At 43.0% G+C, this 26,259-nt stretch overlaps 1 protein-coding gene across 1 annotated transcript; it reads right to left on the bottom strand.

Annotated features, from left to right (window-relative positions):
- Positions 1-525: 525 nt before the first annotated feature.
- On the bottom strand, positions 526-24,691 carry LOC128449367 (CUGBP Elav-like family member 3). The gene is made up of 13 exons (XM_053432488.1): positions 24,517-24,691; positions 22,993-23,075; positions 8,067-8,115; positions 7,604-7,732; positions 7,334-7,413; positions 6,862-7,037; positions 6,288-6,436; positions 5,850-5,999; positions 5,689-5,751; positions 4,642-4,746; positions 4,353-4,496; positions 4,064-4,227; positions 526-1,711 (listed from the first exon to the last, which is right to left on the bottom strand). Exons 1-12 carry the CDS (start codon positions 24,659-24,661, stop codon positions 4,100-4,102), a joined length of 1,401 nt encoding a protein of 466 aa, XP_053288463.1. The 5' UTR covers positions 24,662-24,691; the 3' UTR covers positions 526-1,711; positions 4,064-4,099.
- Positions 24,692-26,259: the final 1,568 nt, after the last annotated feature.

The raw sequence follows: 26,259 nt of genomic DNA on the forward strand, positions 1-26,259 counted from the left end.
TGTGAGGCTGACATACTGTACAATCTGACCTTAGGTCTGCTTCCTCCAAGAGCTTGTCCCAGATAGTAAGAGTGTGCTTGTGTGCGCGGCCTCAAATGGTCAAAAGGTCAGTGAGGCTGTTCCTCTTATGAATAATAACCACGAGCTCTGTGGCTCTGGCTTAAAAATAATAGATGCATGACATTTTCTTGGGCCTGATATTAAAAATACAAAAAGTTCCTGGAGCTGTGTTCTTACTGATAACACTACACACCCTTTAATTCTGCTGATGAATCAGAAGTCGGCTCCTGTAAATGAATACAATTGATAACAAAATTGACACATCAGCTCTTCTTCCTCAGATCACATGCCCTCCACTTACTCCCCCATCTGGTCACAAGGTGAATGTGCGCTCTCGTTTCCGTGCATGTTATTTTGTGTTGCATCGTTCAAACACAAATTATTTGGCATAAAAGACAATCATGAAACAATTCTTTACAACTCTTTCTTTTTGTGTCACACAAATACTCAATAAACCACAGCAGGGACATTTCGTATGATATTTTTTTTATTTTAACTTAAAAAGAGAGTGGATCAAAAACAGGATTCAATAAATAAGAAATAAATAGAATTGCTGTAATAATTAATACATACATCATAATTACTCGATTGCAAGAGTCTGACAGAAACAGGCCCTCAAAAATGTTTCTCTAAAAAATTCTAAAATGAAAATATTGCAACCCACTCAAACCCCTTCTCTCAATAAACAAAATAATTGATAAATTAGTAAATAAATAAAAAATAGCTCAAATATTAAACCTCCCGAATAAAAGTGCAACCCCCCCCCCTCCCCCCGTGTTTCACCTAAAATCTAAGTAGAAATTTAAAATAGGTTAGTGATTTCCCATTTTACAATTTGGAATGTAATATCCCTTTATGCAAATGATGATGTTACTAGTGGTAATAATGATAATAATAATAATAATGATGATAATAATAATAATGATGTCGCTGTGTCTTGTTCAGTGTTTATCTAAAGTAGTATTCTTTTTTGCATTTTTTCTTTCTTTTTTTAAATGCTGCTCTTTGTAAACTAAATTATTTACAGGTCATTAGGATTTTCTCCAAAGTCTCTCTACCCTACTCATTTAATTGTCTTTTTTTGTATTTTCTTTTCTTTTTTTTTATTATGAAAGTTCGGTCCCTCTATAATTGTCATGTAATAGACATGGTTTAGACATGTTAAAGTCTATTGAAGTGATATATCAGCATTTTTTCATCAGTAGCTTCCACACACATTTACTCTGAGTTGTCTTCACTGAACTAAACACCCTGTTGGCAAACTCCACACAGACAATGGTCAAACCAAGTTCTTGGCTGTATGGGGATTACTGACTCCCGTGTACCGTGTGTATCTGTGTGAATGTCGGCAGGGATGTGTATGTGTGTGTGTTTGTGTGTGTTTGTGTTTGTGCACATTATGTACATTTGTATATCAGCTTTGTACCGCCTGAGGTTCAGTGTTGAGAGTGCATGTGGGTCAGTTTGAGTGTTTGTCTGGCAGTGTGTGAGTGTGTGTATATGTGTCAGTACGTGTGTGTGTGTCTTTGTGTGTGTGTGTGTGTGTGTGTGTGTGTGTGTGGCAGCACTCTCCAGACACTCAAAGGTAGCAGACAGTCTGAAAGCACAGTGAACCCTGGGATTCCACCTCGGCTGGACTCTGAAGGGTCACCTGTGAAGGGGGGGAGAGTCGGGGGAGGAAGGAGTGATACATAAACATGGAGAGAGAGAGAGGGACAGAGAAGGAGGGAGGGCGTGTTAGATGTATAAATACGTTGCAGCTCAGTGTTTCTGTCTGATCTTGACAAACATGCCCCTCCCATCACACAGAGCTTCTTCTGTCTGCATGACCTAAACTGCATTCATATGTCTTGAAGCAAACTGCCCCTCAGGATGCTCCCACTGTATCTCTGTTTCACTTTCAACCTGGTGAGTTATAACAAGAAGGCATCATTCACAGTCGTAAAAGCTCCCTTCTTTCAATAAATCATTGTGCTTTGACACACACACACACAGTGTCTGGATCATGCAACTCATTACAGTGAAAAATCCATCATTTGTGTCCTTGTGTGATTGGCAGTGTGTGTTTGCAGGTATGCGTGTGTGCATGTTTTGTAATGCTCCAGTATCTGGGCATATAATGTGTTAATGTGTGTGACCTTATGAGCATGTGCTGCACTCCTGTGCCTTGAATCATGGCAAGCAAACACTACTACCGACATGCATCACTCTCTGGCATTTGCAGTATAGAAATTCTGGGTGAGAGTTGAACAGGTCCATTTCTCATATAAAAACATTCTTATTACCCAGAAGGATTTGTTGTGTCAAGGTTTCTATGTAAATAGAAACAGAATCCTTTATTTATGATGTGTGCTGCCATGTGACACTGACTTGACAGCAGCTGCACGTTTAGTTTTTTTGGAGGATTCAATTTACCTAAACCTGAAGAGATCCTAGGTTCTCTCTGTGTTACATTTCTCCCAGAATTCCTATAGTTGAAGGCTGTTCTCCAATAAGCAAGAGGCACTTGTTTTTCCACCATGACAACCACATACTCTTTACCTTAAAACACGAGCTAGAGGGATAGAAAGAGGAGGCTGGGGTGGAGATAGGCTGAGAAAGAACTTGACAGAGAGAGGGGGGAACAAGAAGGAGGAGTAGGAGGTAGTGGAGGGGAGAGGGAGGAAACACCACAAAAGCAGTGATAGGAGATGTAAAAGAGACCAATAAAGAGAAATGAAGGAGCAAAAAACTAAGGTGCCACATTAAACAAATCAGAATCCAGGATTAGAACTCAGCCTATCACAGTGCAGCCCAACAAAATGCATGCTCACCCAAAAATAGTGTGCTGTTGTCATTACACTTACGAAGGCTTGTCTGGTCTTCTCTCTAAACTGCACGGCTCATGTTGAGGACCGGCTTGTAGCCATATTTAAACTTTGTGTGTACTCTAATTTATAATCGTTTCATCTTGACCAACATGGCTGGCCATTTTAAATGTTGCGTAAATTTTCCATCAACAATTAAATAATATTGTGCAGTAAACTGAAGTGCTGCTCTGTATTTCTTCACCAGTCAACTGTGAAAACCTCTGGAAGAACTCTCTATACAGACACCGATACACCAAGGTTTATGCACTTCTGTATTACACACTAACAGTGTAACACAGACACATATGTACACATAGATGCCCACGCTCACTACTGTACCCAAACAATTTGGTCAAATAAAAATGACACCAAACATAACACTACAGAAACTGATCAAAAACAAAGCTGCGCAAAATTAACGGCCATTGCTGCTAGAATTTATCAGATTACTATGCAGTGATTAAGTGAATCAAATATCCAATCCAATCAATTGATTCTGAGGACGGTCCTGGCTATGGACAGTTATTGATCAGTATGTGCACAGGTCAATACAAAATAAAGTCACAATGCACCAAACACAGTCTGTGGTCACTACAGCAACAGGACATGCAAGTCAACGCATGGCTGGTTGCTCGAGGTGACGGAACAAAAATTGCCAAAGGCAACCAACACAGGCAATCAATCGCCACAGCAACCCAAACACAAGCCAACCAATCAACTTACAACAATGCGAGAGGAAGGGGGGATCAGGGCTTTATCGGTCACTAGGCAACCATTGCCATAGCGATGGGGTCCTCGTGAATTATGATTGGACGGAAGGGTCTTGGGTGAGGTAAGTTGCCGTTTCAGGAAAAGATCAAAACAGCAGGAAAGAAAATAAATAAGATTGTGAAAGAAAATAAAAAGGAAAACAATACTTTAGTATTTTCACTTTTTGATTAAGCTTTTTTTTAAATGAGTAACCCAATGTTTATTCACTGATATATCATGGTAAGCTTCTCCTCTTAACTTGTTCACAATCAGTTAACATTTAAGTCTCAAAGCTTAGGTTACCGTCTTCACGTTTTTTTTCCACACTAACCTAATTTCATTATCCTGCTCCCCCAACATACAGCGGCCCACTTCCCTTGATGCCGTGTCTCTCATCACCTCACCTCTCTTTATTTCTTCTTCCTCCTCTCAGTGGTCACTCAGTATGGCCGGTTGGCATCTTTGGGCCTTTTGAGCTGCACTTTCAGTCTTTTCATGCCGATCTGGAAACCGTTCATGGCCTGGATGGCAGCCTGAGCGCTGGCTGGGTTATCAAAACTCACAAATCCTGGACGAGAGAAAAAAAGATTTTACTTTACTTGAGTTTTCCCTCCACAAAGTGTCCTTTCCTCTCCCCACTACATCTGCTCTTCCCTTTCCCTCCCCTCTTTCTCCCCTGTCTGTGTTTCTCACCGAAGCATTTGCTCTGGTTGGTGGCACGGTCCACAAACACCTTTGCCGAGATGACGTTGCCAAAGGGCAAGAACATTTGCAGCATCTCAGAGTCACTGAACTCCTGGGGCAGGTGGTAGATGAATATGTTACACCCCTCTGGACCTGACACAAACAGACACACACAGATGCACACACACACACATTAGGCAAAGTGTTTTAAATGACCCCTGGCTGTGAAATCCTTGTGATAAACAACTTTCAATTGAATAGAGGAGTGTGGCCCCTGTCAGACAGGAAGTCACATCACCTTCTCGCTGCTGCTGTTGCTGGGGTTGCTGGTGTTGCTGGGCAACCAGTGTTGGCTGCTGGGGAAACGGCTGCCCAACCAATCCGTAGGCAGCAGGGTATGCCGCTATTGGGAGAGACAAGACAGTATCAAAATCTGATTGGCTAAAAACAACAGGTGGCAACATGGCTTCGTCCAATAGAGTCACTTCGTTTGAACTGAAATGTCTCCTGCTGAAGGTGAAAACTATTAACTGTAGCAGCTAAATGGAGCAAGTCTGCTAAACAATGACACCATTGATCTCCGTCTGGTTTCCCCACTTTACAGTCTCCTCTTAACTAAATGGAAGTAAATCATATGATGTCAAATGGCAAAAAGGAATGACAGACTATATTAATCATTACCAGCCGCCAGCCATCAATATGTGTCTCGTGTTACAGTTAAATCAGGTAAATCATAACAAAACGAATGGACTCAATTGTCCTTTAAAACGTCTCTCCTTAGCACGATGGCGGTCAAACTAAAAGCAGACATGTTGACATTTGTAATAACGTGATCAAACGTGTGTCGTTACAGTAAAACTTTGACTTTCAAAGCTTCCTCCATGAATTAACCTTGGGATTTTGTCAATGTATTTTCCATTTATCCATATACCATCCTAACACATGTTATTTTGGACATTCCACAATGAAAACATGTCCCTAGCATGGTACTGTCCACTCAGGGATTGACCTTCATCTGACCATCCTTATGACCGGTCTGTAGACTTTATCTCACTGGGTAATTTGCTCAACAGTACATATAGTGAGCATTTGTATGATCATGTTGAATTACCTGAGCACTCGGGTTGCTGCATTTACAGCTAAAAAAAAAAGCAGCACTCTTTGTTTGTATGCCTCATGATCTGTTGATCAAGTTAAGTGTTTTTTAAACTTATAGGTTTCTGTTATAAGTGAATATGCTGTTTTCTTTATAGGCTTTGCTCCATTGTTCAAAACATAGTGTACTATATATTATATGTATAGAAAAAAATGAAATGTCAATAATTAAATCTGTACATACACCAACCTGTGTAGTGCTGCATACCAGCGTATGCCTGCTGTAAAGGGTCCAATCCTGCTGGACTTTGAGCTGGAGAGTGAGAAAATGGAATTAAACCAGTGGGCAAAAAATACAAATTGAGTGATAATAAATCAACATATTCAACACGTCTATACACTTGCAAATACCTTGATATGGGTGAACGCCGTTGGTGTATAGTGCTTCTGTTGCTTGTTGTCCATTGGTCTGGGCTGGCAAACTGCTGTAACCATTCACTCCTAATGGTGGAGGGAGAGCTGACACAGGTGTTGCTGCAATAGTTGGGGGAGTGTTTGTACCTATAGACATAGTACACACCCCACACATTCAAGCTATCTCATTGCAACTGTTGCAATTGTTTCACTAAACCTCATAAGGGATGACACCTGTTTAAACGGCATCAAAACCCTTAGTCATGCATCATAAGTGCAATTATCTTGCTATATTTACGGGAAATACTTTAAAAAATAAAGTCTATTGTCTCTGATGACTTTTATTTTGGCGAAGTAAAAGCATCTAAAGCATCTCTGTGTGTAACTGACTATTAAAATTCAAGTGTGTGGGTTTGTGTGAGTGAGAGAACTTACCCGAGGATGATGTGATGGGTGTGATGGGTGTGGCGATGAGTCCGTTGGCATTGAGCGCCGCCATCTGCTGCATCTGTACGGCGGCAACTGTTGCCACAGGAGACAAGTATGCTGACTGGGCAACCAGAGCCTGCTGTTGGACAAGCTGTAGACAGGGAAGGGAACAGAAAGAGAGTAAGGACATAGGTAAAATGAACGAGGAGGAAGGAGAGAGAGGGAAGGAAAGTGAGGGAGAGAGAGAGCGAACGGAGACAGTTGAATGGATATGGGAAAAGGGGGGAGAAAGAGTAAAAAGAGGGGAGAAAAAGGGAGAGGAAGAGACATGGAGAGGGAGTGATACAGGAACAGATGAATAGAGATCTAATTACAAGGCCATTATGTCCTAAGTCAGTAGGTTAATGGTTGCGTGTTGCGGGAAAGCTAATGCCAGATGACGTATGCTCTGTTGTCTGGGTAATAACATTAGCCCCAATTAGACCACTGATAGCCTCTTCAAACTTATTACATCCTTTCATAAGCATAGCACTCCCCTCAAAAAACTTGCTGTGTGTGAGTGGTACAGTGAGTGTTTGTGTGTGTGCGAGCACTGCTTGCCTGTGCGTTGACCGCCTGTGTGTAGGCATTGTAGGCAGGGTAATTGAGGGTCATGGGGCTGAAGATGCCGAGCTGGGAGGCCACCTGCTGCATCCTCCTCAGCCCCCGCTCCTTCTCTGTGTCAGCGAACTTCACCACCAGACTGGACGATGCTCCCTGTGAGGAGAGAGAGGGAGACACACATTAGTTAGAACTGCGATCACGAGTAATGTAACGCGTTATATTCTCTGTGTGTTAATAGGGGCTCCATATTTATTAAAGTTAGCTATCCATTTAATCCTAATATGAGTCCCATGGGGTTTAGGCCTAACCCAGCATATTGAGGAAGCCCAGGACAGGAATAAAGAAGAGTTAAGCCTACTTTACATTATCACTTATATTAAATGTAAAGTCTCCCACCAGGCACACACACATCTTTGGAAGATCATTATGTTCATATGAATACAACTTACAGGCATTGTGCGGCTTCCATGCAAGCTGTTGATGGCAGCCTGGGCTTCAGTGTGTCCTTGGTATTTTACAAAAGCACACCCTGCAACAAAACACACAGACTGCATGAAATCACCAAGTACTAATAAATGAAACGTGGTGGCTTGTGTGGTGTCTTCTCAGTTTGTGTGTGTGCGTGTGTGTGTGTGTGTGTGTGTGTGTGTGTGTGTGTGTGTGTGTGTGTGTGTGTGTGTGTGTGTGTGTGTGTGAGTGTGTGTGTTTGTGTATGCTACCTTTGCTGGTGCCGTCAGGTCCTCTCAACACAGTACACTCGTCTATGCTGCCGAAAGGCTCGAACAGCCTTCTGACATCCTCGTCACTCTGTTGTTTTCCCAGCATGCCCACGAACAATTTCCTGTCCTCTGAAAGACCAACAACACGTGGAAAGGAAAAGATACAATGTTATTTCACTTAACTTGGTCACAGCTCTGATGATAAGCCTGTAAAAAATAGCATTGATAGAAATCTGTCTGTGGAGGCTATAATTTTTTCTCCACCAGGGAGCAGTGTTGACTGCAGAGAAGGGTGATAAGGGAGGGGATTTGAAATCTGTGTCTGTGTGAAGAAGTGTGTGTGTATTTACAAAAAACACTCCTAGAACCCCACTGAGTATTCTCCATCTAACTCTGATCCATACTGACACCTACCCTTCCCTCCGTCACAGTGTGTGTGTTCGTGTGTGTGTATGTGTCTCACCTCCTCTGCCCTCGCTGTCAGCTGGTTTCACCTGGATTGGTCGATTCATCTGAGGAACAAACAAACAGCAACACAGATGGTCAGCGTAAACAAGTCTCCCTTTATATATCTTAACACAGGACATTTCAGCACTTACAGTAAATAATCGTGATATTTGTTTCATGGTTTTATATATATGTATATATATATGTTGTCTATTTATTTATAAGGGCAACACAGACTTCTCAACATTTGCATTATTGTGTCTGACAGTTTGATGTGAAAAGGAAATAGAGATATTGATGGAACGGTATTACAAATTAAAAGATACCAGATCTCAGTGGACAAATCCTTTCATCACATGCTGACATTTTACTACACAGGTGTTCTTCAACAAAACAGTACAAAACTAATTACAACACTAATGAATAGTCATACTAGGGGACTTGTCTTCATATGGGGACAAAAGGAAAGTCTCTACAAGGTTAGGATTATGTTAAATTAAGGTTATTGTTAGGGAGGGTTAGGCAAGTAGTCACTATGGTTAAGGTAAGTCTCCAGGAAATCATTATAATTTTGTGTAATGTTCTCTGAAGTCATGGAGATACGACTGTGTGTGTGTGTCCACATGATTTTTAGACCCTGATAAATTAAGGTGAGCAGATGACATGTGACAGGTGTCCCAGTCTGATGTCTTCTCTGTGTCAAAACACATAGGCTTACTATCTTGACTTCTCTCTCTCACTCTCTCTCTCCCCCACACACATAAAGAATGAAGGGGGGGGGGATTGAGAAGTGATGAGATTAAGAATGCAGGCCAGCTGATCTGGATTACAGAAGAACCAAGGATTAGATGAGGGACAAGAGTAGGCTGAGATAGAGAGGAGGAGGGGGGGCACGGAGAGAGAGATTGTAGTGGGATGGGATGACAAGAGTGTGAAGGGAACAGGAGCAGTCAGCTAAAAATAAAGGGATGGAGAACGTGAGACTGAGCGAGAGAGAGAGAAAGAGAGTGAGAGGCCTGGGGGACCCCGACTGACTTCGACCGACTAAAAAGGGCAGGTGGATGGCCAAGAGGAACCCGGAGAGTGAATGAAATTGCTGGAAAAATAAGCATTACATGAGAAGGGAGAGAGAGAGACAGTGACTGAGTGGGAGGATGAAAGCAGAGCGGCCTCTGAGAGGATGATTCAGAAAGAATAGAAAGAAAAAGGAGGAGGAGGGAGAAGTGGGGCGTGATTCAGTCGTGACTTGCTCTGACTAAAAAATGTCACGACTACAGAGCTCCATGGCCTGGAGTGTTAATGCATGCATGCACGCAGATAGTCTGAATACTGTCTCCACATATACACAGGTTTGTCTTTCAAACATACACAAAAACATACTACACACAGTGCTTAGTCATAGCATGGAGGCAATGAGACAAAGTGTTAATGCCAAAGGGATGTGGTGGGGGAGGAGAAAGGCTGCAGAATAATGGCGAAGAAAAGAGGGCAGAAGTGCAAGGAAGGGAGAGACGGATAAAGGATGGATTGAGAGAAGAGGGGTGGACTGAGGCAGGGAGAGATGTCAAAACACACCCAAAGTAAAAAGAAAAAAACAGAAGACGACAACATGTTTTGTCAAGTAGACTCTCAATTTCCAATCCAAGCTGTGAAATGTGACAAGCCGAATCAAAACAACCTACTTTTATTTTTTTATAATTATCAACATCAGTCGGACTCAGATTTAAAGTTGCTCTCTCTGTTGTGGCAGAGTGGAAAGTGGTATTAATTAATGCTTTGCCTCACTGCCAGTCAAAATGTGATTTGCAGTAACAGCGGTTGCGTTACTGTTCTTGGCATCTATGAAGAGTTGTTCAAAGACAGGGAGGAGAAAAACTCGGAGGGGAAGAACAGCGGATGAGAGAAGCGTCGGGAAGGGGGTTGGGGAAGGGACGGGATGAGAAGGAAGAATGGAGAAAGGTCCCAGTGGGGTGTTAAGGCAATGTAATGAAGCTGGTAATTGAGGAGAGGGCAGAGCAGAGAGAGACTGATCCATACATTTGATTAATCAGCTCTTAGCTGTCACCACAAGGCTATTGATCTAAGGCAAGGCCATCACACAGTCAGAGACACAAGTCCACACAGACACACATCTGCATGCTCACACATGCACACACACACCCACACCCACTATAGAATATGGATGATATACATTTTTAACCCCACACCTTTATTGACTTGAGCTGTCAGCTTCAACATAAACTTTCAGAAAATACACACACACGCCACCCCAACAGTTTTCTGTGACCTTGGATTCATCCATCCATCCGTGTCCATCCACACAACCACCCACCCGCCTGTCCATCCATCCATCCATCCATCCATCCATCCATCCATCATATCCCAGTGCTGGTGTTACTGCTGTTCATCCATCTTTTCCTATCAACTCATCGATCAGTCCCGTCTTGTTCATTGATTTTGGGCTGTGTTGTACAGCAGGCTGATTGTAACAAGATTTGTGTCCACTAACCCTTTCTCTGTCCTTCCATCCATCCATCACCTTTTCCATTTCTTCCTTCATTAGGCCTATTCAAGCTCATCCTTGTGAGCATAAAACGGGCTGAACAGAAAGACCTAATGATTACAAGCTATGGCTAATCAATCAAGGCTTTTCAATCAGTGACTGAGTGTGTGTGTGTGTGCATGTGTTTGACCTTTTGATATTTCATAGTATTGACAGAATATAAATTGACTATGGTACATAAAGAAAGATGGGAGTAGCGAGAGGAGATAAGGAAAAGCAGCTGGTGAGATGTGCACACTGCAAAGATAACACAATGGCATCGGAAAATTGGCATGGCAACCACCTAGTTGTCATGGCAATCGTATGACGGCACACTGGGTAGGTAAACAAGGATGCTGGTTGCCAAGGGCGACTGCTGTGCTCTTCAGATAAACAAAGAATTTGTGCTGCAGACTGATTCGCTGGCTTCGTGCAGTTTTTTTGCCCTCGCTGCGTGAGTTGTAAAGATGCATCGAGTATCAGTAAAAATGAACGAGAACAAGGGAACTAAACAGGACAGGAAATGTATGAGTGTTATGAAGAGACTAGGGAGTATCCAGAGGAGGAAGTGTGTGTGAGATGGCTCCGAGCAAAAGAAGGCGAGAGAGAAGGTTAAGGAACTGAATCTATATTATAGCAGAGTAATTTAAATTCCCTTGAGCCCAAGAGAACAAATGCAAATAAAGTACAGTCCCTGCTCGTCAGTTACACCGCTCTCCCCTCTGTCTTTCTCCCTCCAACACACATGAACAGCCACACGCTCCTTTCAAGTCAAATTATTCTCTAATTACTCACGTTCCAATTGAGACTTAATTAACAGTAACCATCTGCAAACGTGTGCACGTACAAAGAGCTGGCTGACTACAGTAGCCCAGTTTCATCCGTCCTGCTGCATACTAAGAAGCCCTCGCTGGGAGACAGAGTTTCTGCATCTCTGAGGGAAGTGGATTCGTATGTGAGCAGCAGCGGCGCGGCGATGCATGAGGGCGAGATATATGATATATGATCGTGTGTGAGCTTGCATGCCCACTTGCACTCAGTGGAGGCACGTCCTCATACACGCATGGCTAAACCCTGCATGAGGACACAGCCCCATTTGCATGCTGTGGCGCTAACACAAATACAAACACAGTACATGTCACCTACATGTGCACGCTCAGACACGCAAAAGCTGCATACACTACACTTTTCCCCCCTCCCAGGGCGCCCACCCCTACGTGCACACAGGAACAAACACACACAACACACATAAAGTTAATCTTGCTCCCTGCAGTAATACAGAGAGGATTGTGCCAGGATTAGGGGATATTAAATCCTTGGATTATCCAATCAAATCGTATTCTACCCCCTCCCCCACCTACGCAAAATCACTGGAACAAACCATTGCACCACATCATGGGGTAAGGGGTTGTGTGTGTCTGTAAATGTGTGTACATGCACTATTTGGAACATGGATTAAATTACAGCGTTAAATCAGCGTTATCTTTTTGGTCTCATTTGCCAGCAAAACATTAAAATGTTCCTGCAAACATAAATCTAAAACTGATTACAGTTAACACTATGACAACAGACAATGATGTGTGTGTGTGTGAGAGAGAGAGAGAGAGACATTTATAATCTCAAAACACTGCCTAAATATCTGTTTCCTCATACAAACAAAACGCACACAAACCATGTCCTCTTCAACCCCCTTCTGTAGAGTGCTTAAAAAAACTAAAAACTATTTTTATCCCTTCTTTACTGTTTCTCCCTCTTCCTCTCCGCTATCCTCGATTCCCCTCTTTCCACTCTGCTACATAATCCCTCCATACCCTGACACGGGCTTCTCTCTTTTAAATTTTTTTCATCCCTTCTCTTTCTTTCCTACTCTCTCTATTTCATTCATTTCTGTCTCGCATGTCATGCTCTTGCTCTCTAATTTTTTTCTCCATCAGTGCTGTAAAATGCCTCGCAGGCCTACAAACTCATTATCATCAGTGTCGTGAAGCCATATGTTGATTTGACAAAACCAAAATTGATCTAAATAGCAGTAGTGTTAACCCCATATGCTCTCTCTTGAAGACTTTTCTACACAAAACATGTTTTTTAAGGCTTTTAAAAGACAAGACATTTAAATCCATTTGGATACCTTAATATACTTAACATGCATACTAAATTCAAAATCACGTCAAATAAATCATGTTTCAACTCCATGTGGAATTTTTACGATCAATTTATCATTAAAAAACATTTATTGTTTGAGTTGTTTTTTTAAGCAAAAATTTTTAAAAAATCCCAAATATTTTGGTTAATCTAAATATTTAGCAAGCTTTTTAATGCTAATATATTTAATTTAATAAACTAAACATATAACATTATTTATTACACTTTATATCACAACTGTGATCCAGTGAAAGGCAGAAATATACATATCATGATGGACAAATCTACAGACAACATTTTAATCTCATTATCCATTAATTTGCTCATTACTCCGCTCTACGGTGTCTATCATCTGTGTGAGAATAATCCATAATGTGTTGTGTTAGAGTGTGTTTATTTTTCAGTGAAACAGTTGTGTGTATCATTCGATTTCTCTGTCATGAACCTGAGCTGTTTGTGTCACAGCTGGATGAAAACACTGAGAGACAGAGAGAGAGAGAGAGGAGAGAGAGTGAGTGAGCGGGAAGGTGGAGCAGCCCGGCAGCACAGCTCCACCCCACCTCTCTCTCCTCTCTATCGCTCCACGTTAAGGCTTTGCATCCCCCAGGTTACCTAGCAACCTGGCATCTCACTCGGCTCGGTTGCCTGGCAACCGGGGCCCGCAACCATAGTACAAGCTCCTGAGCGACCCATCCCCCTGCTCTCATCCCACCTTCCTCTCTCTCTCTCTCTCTCTCTCTCTCTCTCTCATTCCATTCTTCACACCTGAGAAGTCTGCCCTCCTTCTCCTCCGCTCAGTACTTTATCTGGCAGTTAACCCTTCATCAGCCTCTCTACTGGAGCACGGATTACAAACATATTCCCCTCTCTCTATCGGCGTCTTCTTCTCTTTATCACTCTCCATAGTAATGGTAGCAAACCAAGCATAAAGCAGAACTAACTACCCTGTTGATCCCTATAATATTATGCCGTTTTTGTCAAACCCAAATGAGAACGTTCTGCATGCTGTGGTGGAGCACTCACTGAAATTTGATCCTCTGGATTTAGTCCACATAATCCAACAGCACTATAAAGGATAACCAGTAGACCTATGCACTTGGACCTTCTTTCTATTTTAGGAAGTGTAAGTCCATTGGGAAATGAGCTGGTGAATTAAAAAGGCTGCTCAGAGCCATACAAATTCATGATTGCAAAAATCGCATATTCACTGCGATTATATTCTTTACGGAGCCAGTGACACATTATCAGATGCTCCAACAGTTAGAGTGTCAGGCAGGAGCCCATACAATTAAGGCAAGACAAATATGCAAATTAACTGTATGTTCTTGGAACAGCAGAACCGAGGGGAAAATATCACACTGACTTCTCAAGTGTCTGGCACATAGGAACAAAAATATTTATGAAGACGTGTTATTGAATTTATTTTCTTGTGGAGCAACTCAAAAGGCAAACTTTGTGTTAGGCTGCACACACTTGAACCGCATTATGGATTTGTCTGATTTACTCTATAACAGCAAATCATAATCTGCCTTAATCTAGCACAAAATTAGCTAAATTCATTCACTCTTTTCAAAAAATGTTGGCAATTTTACCAGTTTGATGCTTAATGCTTTATGCACTTGTCCTTTTGTCCTGTCTTTTCGATGAGGTCATTGCAAGTGACATATATAGAGAAGGGATATGATTCTATTGAGGAGTAAGACTGAAACTACATGAAGACAAAATTACATGTAATCACACAATCAGGGCATAGTCAGCAGTATTAAGATTACATTCATTATTATATTTCGAGATTATTTATTAGAAATTATATGATCATCTAAATGAGAGAAAAATCTATAAATCTAAAATGTAATAAACCACACACACAGAGTGCAAAATCATATACTCAGTTAATAATGTAAAAAATCCAAATAAAAAATTATAAAAATCTAAACTTAAAAACTTGCTTGGTTTAGACCCACATTCATGCTCAAAAGTGCATTATCCAAGCAAGGCTCCTGTCACACATTAACAGACTAAAGCACACAGACACACACTGCTGACCTATTCTCCTGCCCTGTACTGTTGTCCGGAGCATTGTGTGTGGTGATCTACGTCAGTGTAATTTGCTGGTGTAAAGCTCCAGCTTTTCCCTTTGGTCAGTGTGAAAAGGCCATTATGTAGACAGCAGGTTGGAGTGTGGTTAGAGAGGCGAGCGGAGGTCACACCCCAGGTGCAACTGCAATCCTGTCATCCCCTTTGCCCACCTAATCACACACGCAAACACGCACACACACGCACACACACACACACACACACACACACACACACACACACACACACACACACACACACACACACACACACACACACACAGCCCCCTCTGACAGATGTCTCTGTTTAAACTGACAGAAGTGCACCCGGCCTGCCTCCCACTCCCCCACTCCCGAGAAAAAAACCTTTCTTTCACGCACCCCCCGCCTGCCCCTTCCTCCATGCTCATTATAGCAAACTTTTGTCTTGTTTCCTCTTTCCCTCTAACCCGACCTCCTCTGCTCCTCCCCTGTCTCACCCTGCCCCCTCCCTGTCTATACTACCCTATTTATTCCAAATCTCTTCATGGCCCTCCTTCACAGCCACTCGCCCCCCCTTTTCATTCAAATGAATTCACACTTCTTCAGCCCCCCCTCCACTACCCCTCTGTGTGGACTCTGTGATATACGTTCATTTCAGGGCAGACATGCTGACACAAGGTGTCTGGGTTGCCAGCTGTAGGTTTTAGTACAACAGTCTCACAGGCACAGCGTGAAACATGCCAACTCATGCCAAAGTCATACGTGACTTGTAATAATGCAATTTGCACAGGATTGAATGTTTTGAAATTCAGGTTTGTATAAACTGATACAACTTTAGAGTCAGAAAATGTATACATAAAATGTAAATGATTACATTTTAAAAAATTAATTATTTTTGCCTCAGTTTCCGAGTGAGCATCAAGGATCCACTTTTGACTGAAGCATAATTTAGGCATCTATGTCTTATCCAAAGCACTTTATCTGGGAGCATCTGCATCTTCTTTCAATTCACTCTTTTTTTTAAAGTCATGTTTTTCTCTCGATATAGATTGAGAGTTGCAGTACATGCATGCAGTTGGCAGCTCCAGAAGAGTACCGATCTCTGCTTGGAAATGGAAATGAAAGAGCAAATGTTACAGTAACTGAAGCAAAAAAAAAAGGAGGGATGTTTGCTATGTGATCTGGCACTGGACATCAGTGACACTGCTCGCTGATCAAAGCCGTACCCGAGTGCAAACGCTGAGATCTGGGCATCTGCTAAGGTCACTGTATTTAAGTGATTTCTTGGCACAGTCTACTTTCTGGCACTTATTTTCCTCCAAATACATAAATGACATTCTCCTTGTGTTCTTACAATAATCTGTCAAATTCACTTCCAGGTTTTAGCTGTTAATTTGTAATATACATATTGTGTACATCTACTTTAAATTTGAAGATTTCATTGGACATGCTTTGATTTCCAGATTCATGACCTTAAGTGTGCAGCTTGCAGTAAGCCAAAGTGTGAATCCAGGATTTAATGGACACGCTTAAGCTGCCTGTGCTGCACTTCACGCAGCAGGGTCTGAAGCCGGCTATACGTTGTAGGAACAAAGCTTGGATGAGTCCATCAGATGCAATAATGACGAGTGGTAATTGCGACTAAATACTCTTTTTCATTCTATGATTGAGGAAATTGGGCCGTGCAGATTTTTTTTTTTTTTCGGAGCCGGTTGGATTTACAAAACAGATGGTGTGAGATATGGCCTCAACTCAACTTAGGGCTACTTTAGAGCTCAGCATCTGAGAGACAAGGATTTGGCAGTGAACAGTGACATACCCTGGTAATCATGTGTCCACACAAACATAATTTTTAAACGGGCCAGGATACAAATGTTCCTCTGTGTGCATGTGCGTGTGTGTTGGACCTTAGTGAGGCAGGCGCTCTCCAGGGTCAGGCTTTTATGAGGCTATGATTAGATTCTGCCTCAATTTTGTGGTGAAATATGAGGCAGGCACTCTTTCTCCCTCCATGTTGAATGCACAAATGCACTCACATGCACGCACACACTCATCACAAGCACATACACACACTAACACACACACACTAACACACACACACACGCAGCAAAGACTTTTGTTTAAAACAAACAGGCTAAATCCCTCTTGGTCTTAGCTACACAACCCCACACAAACACCCCTCTGCTCTGCATATACCCCCACTGTCTCACTTTCTCTGGCAACTGCTCTATCTCTCGACTTCTCTGTCACGCACGCACACTCTTGATTCTACACCTGTCTCTCTTACTCCCTTCCCATCCCACACACAGTGAGGATAAAAATAGAGAAACAGCACAAGGGAGGGGGGAAGCGATACACATCACAAACCCCGTCAGGCGGGGAGAGATAGAGGCAGAGGGATGGCAGAGGAAGAAGAGACGGAGGGAAAATAAAAGATAAACAGAGTGAGAGAGGGAGCTGGGGTCTGTTCTAAATTGAAAGTGCAGCAGTAAGCAGTGAAGGGGAATAGTAAACAGTGCTGCTGACCACATAAATATGCTAAATTAGCCTACAAAGTCGCCCTAGTGGATAATTGCTCATCATAGCTTTGCCCCATAGGGAGACTGCCTGCCAGGCATCTTAGATTCCACATGGAAACACAACACAGAACATACACAACATGCACATATTACACAAGGGGACCTGATAAACATCAACTACAAGTGCTGGATGATGGACACATGAAAACACTGGGCTTCACTTCCATGTCTCATAACGCTACTGACATACTAATGAGTTAAAGCAGTTTCTGGTTTGGTCATTGAAACCAAATGCCATGTTTCATGTGATGATAATGATGATGATTGTATTTTAATTTCCTTTAAGAATTAATTGATGTACAAGTTACTGTAAAGAAGTAGAACTGGCATTACTATTGAGCCGCTGTTACTGCACCCTGCAAGTACCCGGCTCAGTCCATGATGTTCATGCATACAGTATTAAGTGTAGCCTTCTGAGCCCAAGACATAAATAACTTCACTCCTTCTCTCTTCGATCCAAGCTCAATAAAATACATAACAGCCCCTGACATGTTTGCACAAACCAGCAGCAGCCATGGAATAATTCTAATATATTGGCTTCAGAACGCTGTCACACCAAATGCATTTAATCAATATCCACGGCACAAACCTTTATTATATTTTCCATAAGTGTATCGATCCTCTGCTGTATCAGTTATTGTTAACTACTCGTCTTGTAGCGCTTCTTCTGCCTTTTTAATAATTCAGTAGGCATCCAGTGTGTTATTGGATGTATGATATGTGTCTGTGTGTGTGTTTGGTGTGGTGTGTGTGTGTGTGTGTGTGTGTGTGTGCGTGCGTGTGTGTGTGTGTGTGTGTGTGTGTGTGTGCGAGCGTGCTTTGGTTTGGCTCTAATCAAAGAACAGGGAGCAGAGTGCTGCCTGGAGAGCAGTGAAGCGTGACAACACACACCTGGTAAGCTGCTTATCACACTTTAATTTCACATACACTGAGATCTGCGGATGCCAGCGTGACCAAACAGATGTGTGCGGGCATGTTTGCGTGTGTAATCATGTACACGTATGTTTATGTATTTATGTGCGTGAGTGTGCGGACACTTGCGTTTAAAGTATTACAAAGATAGAGCAACTGATAAATGCAGAGGGAAGGGGTTGCAGATTAAATGGAAAGAGAGATACTGACACAAAGAACAAAAGAAAAAGATAAGGGAGGAAATACAGCGGCAGCAGGCTTGGGAGAGTTGGAGCGATAGACAGAGGGGTAGGAGATATGAGGTTAAAATCTAAATGGGCTGGGAGTGAAGCGTGGCCTGATGAAAAGAGGGGAAGAGGGGGGAAGGATGGATCGGGGGGATTAGGTATGAGGCAAGGACAGTCGTATTAATTATTACAGTAAATTTTGTGTGTGTGTGTGAGCGAGGATGGGCAGTTATTTGTGACTGTGTGCAGTTTTGAAAGGTGCATGTAAGCATGTATATAGGAACTGTCAGCACTGTGTCTGTGAGTGTCCCTGAGGTGAGAAAAGCTACTAAACGGAAATGAGAGAGTAATATCATCAAATTTGCTAGTAGGTTAAGTCCACTGAATGCTGAGACATGTTTTTTTTTCATTTAACAATTAAAAAATATTACAGATTTATTGCATCTCTGTTCAATGCAGACTAATCGTTAATGGCAAACAAGCCAGAGCCTAGTAAAATGCTAAATTTGTTGGCTCACATACCAGGTCACATTACACGAACAGGTACATCATTACATCGTGTTACTCGTACATTATTAATAGAGTTTGTAATACAAATTCTGCCCTAAAGAAAACTGACAAAAAAAACATAGAAATGAATAAAGAACACTCTTCATAAAACTTTGACCCCCCCCCGCTCGTCACCATTCTGTCTGCACTATAGCAGTTAACGTTTTGTCCAAGCACTCGTGGGAGTTGTCATGTCCTTCTAATGGTTCTCCTGGATGAAAAGTTTTACAACTCGGAGACCAGCCCCCCTGAATTTGTTGACAAGAGGTTGAGCCCTGACCTCTGACCTTAGACACACACTGTCAGCCGACTGCCACCCCCTCTAGACTAACGAGACAGGCGTGACACAAAGCTATGGTGCCTCCAGTCCCTTAAACCACAGATGAACCTATGTGTGTAATGAAAATCATCCTAGCAATGTGATGAACGTATATTACAGGATATTTCAGGATCTAACGGCTCCTCCAAAGTTATGAGAAAATAATGCAGTAAATAAAAGTTATTACTTTTTTTTCTGTCCTTTTTATTTTCTTATCTGTCCTGTCCTGTCTTGTCCTGTCACCTCACTGTGTATTCCTCTCATCATTCCATTTTGTTTTTTTTATCCAGTCTATGGGCACAACACCTGCATGCGAATGAGGAAATAAATTCTTAAATGCAAATAAGCAGTGATATGTGATGGCTAAACATGAGCTCTTTCATGAGGATGTGTCCCAGGGGGAATCTCTCCACCACATCTAATAGACCAAAACATCTGTATGCTACAGTGGGACCTGCTAGTGGTTCCACTGATGGATTTCTGCCAGCGTGACTAATATAACGCATCTTTTTTCTCTCTTTATTCTCCGCTGTTCTCTTCATCTCGCCGCTCCCTCTGTGCTTTCGCTTTCCCATTCAGTTTCCAAATTAAACACAAAGCGCGGGACACTCTGATAAGTCCATCTGTTCATCTCTCCCTCTCAATCTCTGTCCTTTTTCCTCCCTTTCCAATCTGAAAGTCTACTGCCCCTGCTGAAGTTGTATAGTGGGAACATTAGTGGTATAGTTTCTCTTCATCTATATGTGTTTCTCTCGCTCCATTTACATACTGGCTGATGTGAGTTCCTTTGAGTGACTGACAGACGGGAACAGCCAATGGCCTCTGTAGCACAAAATTTGTCACCAAACCTTAATTGCTTGGCCATGGGTGTAAGAGAATCACATCTGTATGAATGTGTGATAGTACAGTTCTATTAATGTTGTATGAGGTGCCTGACTTTCCACCATTTCCTGCAATTAAGAGTGATCCAAGGCAACCAAAGCACGCACACACATACATACACACATCTCATAACCCTTGCCCCACGGTGAGTCCACGATCGGACTATGAAAATGAGTTTGTGAGAAACTAATCATCCAGCTTAACAAGTGGAGCCGGGGATAGGGAGAGAGGGGGAGGAGGTGGAGGGGATGGGGGTGTGAAACGGTCAAAAAGGTCAACTAATCAAGAGGAGGGGAAATGAGACGAGGAGTAGAGGAACTGCTTTGGTGGTGGTGGGGGGTGGAGAGAGGACTGACGTTGAGAGGAGGACTAGGAAAAGGGTTACCATAAATGACTGTGAAATGAGAATCTGAGGAGGAAGCGTGAGTGTGCAGCGAGGGGGGAAAAAAACGAGAAAAAGACAGCAGGAAGGGAAAAGGGGGGAGGATGAGAGAGGAATATCATGAAGAGATTTTAGAGGGGAAAAGTAGCGAGTGATGAAAGGGTTGGGGGGCAGTGAAGGGAACATTCTGTAATATTCTACTGGTGCGGAGAATGTGGAGGACGTGAGGGGAGGAGTTGAACACAGGACAGAGTGGATTTGAAGGGGGAAAAAAGAGAGATAAATTGGAATGAGGGAAGGCAGAAAGCGAAAAGAATGGGACAATGGGAGGATGAGTGAAAGAGAGGGAGAAATCCTCTAAAGTCATTTCTAGATCATGTCAAAGAAGGCAGCTGCCAGGTTGAAGGAGGAAGAGGAAGACTAACAGGACAGAGGAGTGGTATAGACAGGTGGCGGAAAGTGACAGAAGCGATAAACCTTAGAAAGATAAAGGGAGAAGAGGTGTTGCACTGTGCGGAGGCCCACTGCTAAATTAAATACAACAAAGTCATTATTTGAAGATATGAGATGTTGATTTAATCAAACTAAACATTTCAGATCAACAGCGTATTGAAGGATTTAAAAAGAAAAGGAGTGACAAAAAGTGAGTACTTTGAATAGATTGTGGAAAACTGCATTCAAAACCTCCATGAATTGTTATTAATAAACCAATTAATTGGACTCTGACAAACAAGCTCCTTATTTAAATATTTTTTTCTATTCTTGTGATCTTTTTTTGGCCCCAAATGGCGAGAACTTCTTTTTCAATCCAACCAAGGGTAAAGCAGGACACTCCAACTCGAGGAAAGCCATGTGCAGAAGCAGTAATGTTGCTCATTAATAGTTGAGACCTATTGAAAACCTAGCACATAACAGCCACACCCTCATTTCAGTACTTTTCCTCCTCAGGGGAGCAGTGCTTTTGATTGTTGTGTGCCGGCTTTATAAAAAATCTGTACTGCTAATGAGTATCCTCCTTGAAAATGGTTCCTCTATGTGTCCACGCTATTGGAAATTCACGGCAACTACCTTCTCATAACGCAGGCGTTAAGATAATAAAGTGAGGTGTTTATGGAATGAGTCAAAAAATAAAGGGCGACACACGTCAGAGCGTGTGAAGACACAGCAGACAGTGGAAAGGAGATTCGTGCAGAAAGGTCAGACCCCTCAGCAGGCACTAATTGGATTAATGTCATTGTTAACAGGCTTTGTTTACATGTGAATGTGTATGTATGAATACATCGGCATTTCCAAGTTGCATGGAAAACTCATGCATGATCGCAATATGTATGTATGTATGTATGTATGTATGCAGGGATTTATGCTGGAGTGTTTCAGAACATTTCCCCTCCCCCCAAAGCCTTTTCTTCAGACTCTCCTCCAACCATTTTCTCACAGAGATCTTATCAGCGGCCCTGCGTGCGGAGAAGGTGCAGGAGCTGAAACTCGGATCAGTTAGAGAGTGACACAGAGAGAATGAGATAGAGAAAACCTCAGAGATGGAAAAGTAAACTCACTATTCTGTTAAAACTGTTGTTCATCTAAGTTCAGATAAAGCTAGAGGGAAATATCGTCCCTACAAAATGTCCTTGACTTCACAGCTCTCTGTCAGGTCTGGGTGGAAGTGCACACCACTTTTGGTCTAAGAAATAGGTTAAAATGACAAAATATCCCAAAACAGTTACTGTTAAACCCATTGTTAACTGCAGCGGAATCCAGGTCAGAAAGAAAAAAAGGGAGCGTCGGAGAGGTACGGCCCATGAGACAGACACAGATCTCGCAGTGCCCCATCCATAATGAACAGTGTGCTGCCCCTGCCCAGCCGCAGCACACGATCCCTCACTAGAGACCGAGGGAGACTGGGATGAGACAAAGGGGAATGGCCACATTAATTACACACGCTCTCGGGGCGGGAGCTATCACCGGAGGCTAACAGAGGGACCGACAGAGAGATGGAGGGACAGAGAAAGATAGAGAAATGGAGATGATGATGTTCACTGAGTACCCTATGTGGCTCTGGTAAGGGGGGGGTGTTTGTCCTTAGGAGCAAGATGCCTGCTGGCTGTTATGTTATGTTGTGTTATGTCATGGTGTTACTAATGAGAGTGGAGCATCCGATAGGACAGACACACACTGTGTCTTGTGTGTGTGTGTAGACAAGGTAGCTGGCAGCGGCTGTGTGTGCAGGAGGGGAGGGGGCTGTGGGCAGTGATGTGAGTGTACATGCAAGCTTGTGTGTGTCATTGCACAAGTGTGAATTGTGCACCGTCTGGGGACGCATGTTAGTGTGTGTGTTTGTGATGTGTACTTACCCCTGGTAATGTCTTCTGCTCATGTAGAGCACTCTGGGCTTTCAGTGCCGACTCTCTCGCACAGTACGTCAGGAACGCACATCCTGTCAGACGGAGAGAGAACCAGAGAAAGAGAAAGAAAAGGGGCGAAGGTAGAAAAGTTCAGTGAGAAGCTTTAAAATGTCTCTCTATCTGTGTCTGTATCACTCCCCTTATAGAAACACACCATTTAAATCATTTTAACGTGACCCTTCTCTGATACCATCCCTGATTAGTTGTCACCTACTCTGAATTTTCACCAGGCTGACTGTGCGAGAGGATTAAATATATAAATATTCATGCACTGTAGCTGTACTTGACAACACCATGATGATGCACTCAAGAGCAGAGAGAGACACTCCACGGCACAGCACATTTCAGAACGGCACGGCACAAGTCAGCACACGACAGCACCACAGACGTGCGCTGGGCTAACAAGGCCTCACGGGCTGGGAACAGTCAGGTTCCTGCCCGATACCGACCACTATGCATGCCTCACGATCACTCCAAAGACACTCCCTCTGTTTTCCTACGTGCTGTACCTGTGTCTGTGTGTGTGAGGGAGGGGTAGGTAGTAGAGCTGGCTGGCCAGAGCTGTTTACTACACCTGTCACCAGCACTAAGACAACAAGATTAGCATCAGGTTAGCATCCTGGTGACATCTCAGAGAGACTAATGTAAGTTCAGAGTAAAGAGGAGAAGATTTGACCATTAGGAAGGAAACATTCGAACAGAGTTTACATGTAAAGAATTTAGAATGACTCAACATAATTCCAGAAGGTAAATCAAAGACAGACAGAAAGACAGGGCGCACTAACAGGAGAGCACACAATACAAACACGCGGACACACATGCATGCATCTTATGGCCCATCTCATTGCTTTTATGAGAGGCTTATTCTGAGCGTGGGGATTCTCAAAACAACAGAGTCTTTCCCCTGTGTCACCCAGGCTTACAGGCCCATTACACTGATTGGAGCATACAGCCTAATCTGGTTCATAACACACAGGACTCCAAATCAGTATGTGTGTGCTTGTGTGTGTTTGTGAGAGAGAGAGGGTGTTGATATTTGTTGTAGTATTTTTCTTTTGTTAGAAGTGGCCACAATCCAAAAGCCCATTATGGTTTAGAGAACACTCAACCAAATATACCATTAACTTATAAATCACACCTTTATATATCTTAGTCTATAGTGCATAAACAGGCATGTTTACAAATTTCCATATATTTCTACAAAGGCCCCGGGTTCAATCATACTCATGCATAAAAGCTCTTTTGATACGTGAGGTAACTGAGTTTGCTCATGATCCCAATGTGCAGTGTTAACAGGAGATGAAGACGAGAGGAGGTGTGACAGTTTCCATGGAGACATGTAACACCCAGCGCAGGAAAATCTACCCACTTATCTGCCTTGCTGTCACACGTCTATCTATCTGTTATCTGCTACCTGTCTATATATTTGTATATTTGTCTGTGTTTAGCCTGTGTTATAATGACAAGACCTACCTTTGTGCATGCCAGTGTATTTGTCCTTAATCACAGTTAGCTCATAGATCTTGCCAAACTGCTCGAAAATGGGCTTGAGGTCCTTCTCTTCCAGATTCCGGGGGATCTGCCCCACAAACAGCTTGATGGCGTCTGCCTCCTTCATCGGGACAGAGTGGAGAGGGCGACTGGGTACTGAACGAGCCGAGCGGCAAACAGATCAGGAGCAGGTATCCCTGGAGGAGAGGAGCAACTGACGCTGGACCGGTCTTTGGGTCACGGTGGTGGTGGAGACAAAAAGAAAACAGAGGGAGATCTTCATCAAAACTAATGATAATCAACAATAGCACGATTCATTAAGTGCCTTGAGGTACATAATAAACTGATCATAATTAATACACCTGATATATTTTTTAAATGTTACGGTATCACTATCTTTATCATTGTATTCCCTTGGGGGCTCATGTTTAGAAATGACATTTGTAATAATATAATAATATTTTAGATGTACGGTTAAATGAAACAACATGATATGACATGTCAAACCTGAATTATTGCAAACAATTTTTTTTTAATGTGCTCTTACTTTATAAAATATGTTCCCCGGTTATGTACATAAATGTAAAGACAATTAGCGATCAGCGTGATTATTTTGAGTATTTGTGATGACAAAGGGCTCCAGTGGCTTCTGGCAAAACAATTATGCAAATGTTAATTAGCCAATCAAAAAACAATAATGGCAATTTCGGCCTGAGTACAAAAATATATAATATCTATAAATAAATAATCGTAGGTTTGTGCGCGTGTGTATACATGTATTAATATGTTTTGATGAATAAAATGCGTTTAGGATTATTGGACGCAAAAGAGAGAAGAGACGGAACGTGAATGGGGGTAAATCCTTGCTATGGAGCGGTTTCTTTGTTTAGCCAGCTGTAGGTTAGAACATACACACGGATGTCATGGGGCTCCCTTGCTCTTTGTCCGATCCCCCCCCCCCCCCTCGCCCCCCCACCCCTTCAATGTACACACATAACACACACACACACACACACGCTTTCTTACACACTTTTGCCCCCCCCACCAGAACCGAACCACACGGTGAAAGACGCACGGAGCTCTTACCGTGTACAGATGTGGCTTCTGAGCTCCGTGCTGCCTGAAAGGAGGGATGCTCTCCTCCGTCGGGTCCCCGGTGTTGTCCTCGCTCGCCGCGCTCCCTCGGTGCCGTCCTCCTTCCTCCCCTCTTTGGATGCTCTTTGTGCCGGGCGTGCTGCTCTCCCTCTCCTCCTTGTTCCTCGCCGCACACAAACACAAACACACACCACTTGTGTGTTTTATTTCTATCAGTTAATAAAAAGCCCCGTGGTCCCGCTCTGGAGCTCTGGAGGTCTGGAGGTGGCGGAGGAGGAGAGAGTCCGGGCAGCAGGTGAGTCCCAAAATCTCGGCTGGTCCCCGGCGCCTCTGAAACCTCTAAACGCTTTAAATAAATAAACGCGTTCGTGGCTGGCTTGTTAGTTCTCACTTTCACGTTAGCCCTCTATTTAAATTCCCTTTAAAAGTGGTAACCTGGCTAACTAGCCAACTAACTAACTAACTAGCTAACTTCCAACTGTGTGAAGTCCCTCGCGCTCTTATCTTCGGCCTCTGTCGGTCTCGCCGTCGCTGTTCCGGCCGGTTAACGGAGGCTCTTCTCGTCTTCTCGGTGTCTACAGTGGATCGTGCGGGTTTCCTCTCGGTGTCTCTCCCCTCTGACGGCTGCCT

Source organism: Pleuronectes platessa, chromosome 10 (genome assembly GCF_947347685.1).
Source record: "Pleuronectes platessa chromosome 10, fPlePla1.1, whole genome shotgun sequence".
In the NCBI taxonomy this organism is placed as follows: domain Eukaryota; kingdom Metazoa; phylum Chordata; class Actinopteri; order Pleuronectiformes; family Pleuronectidae; genus Pleuronectes; species Pleuronectes platessa.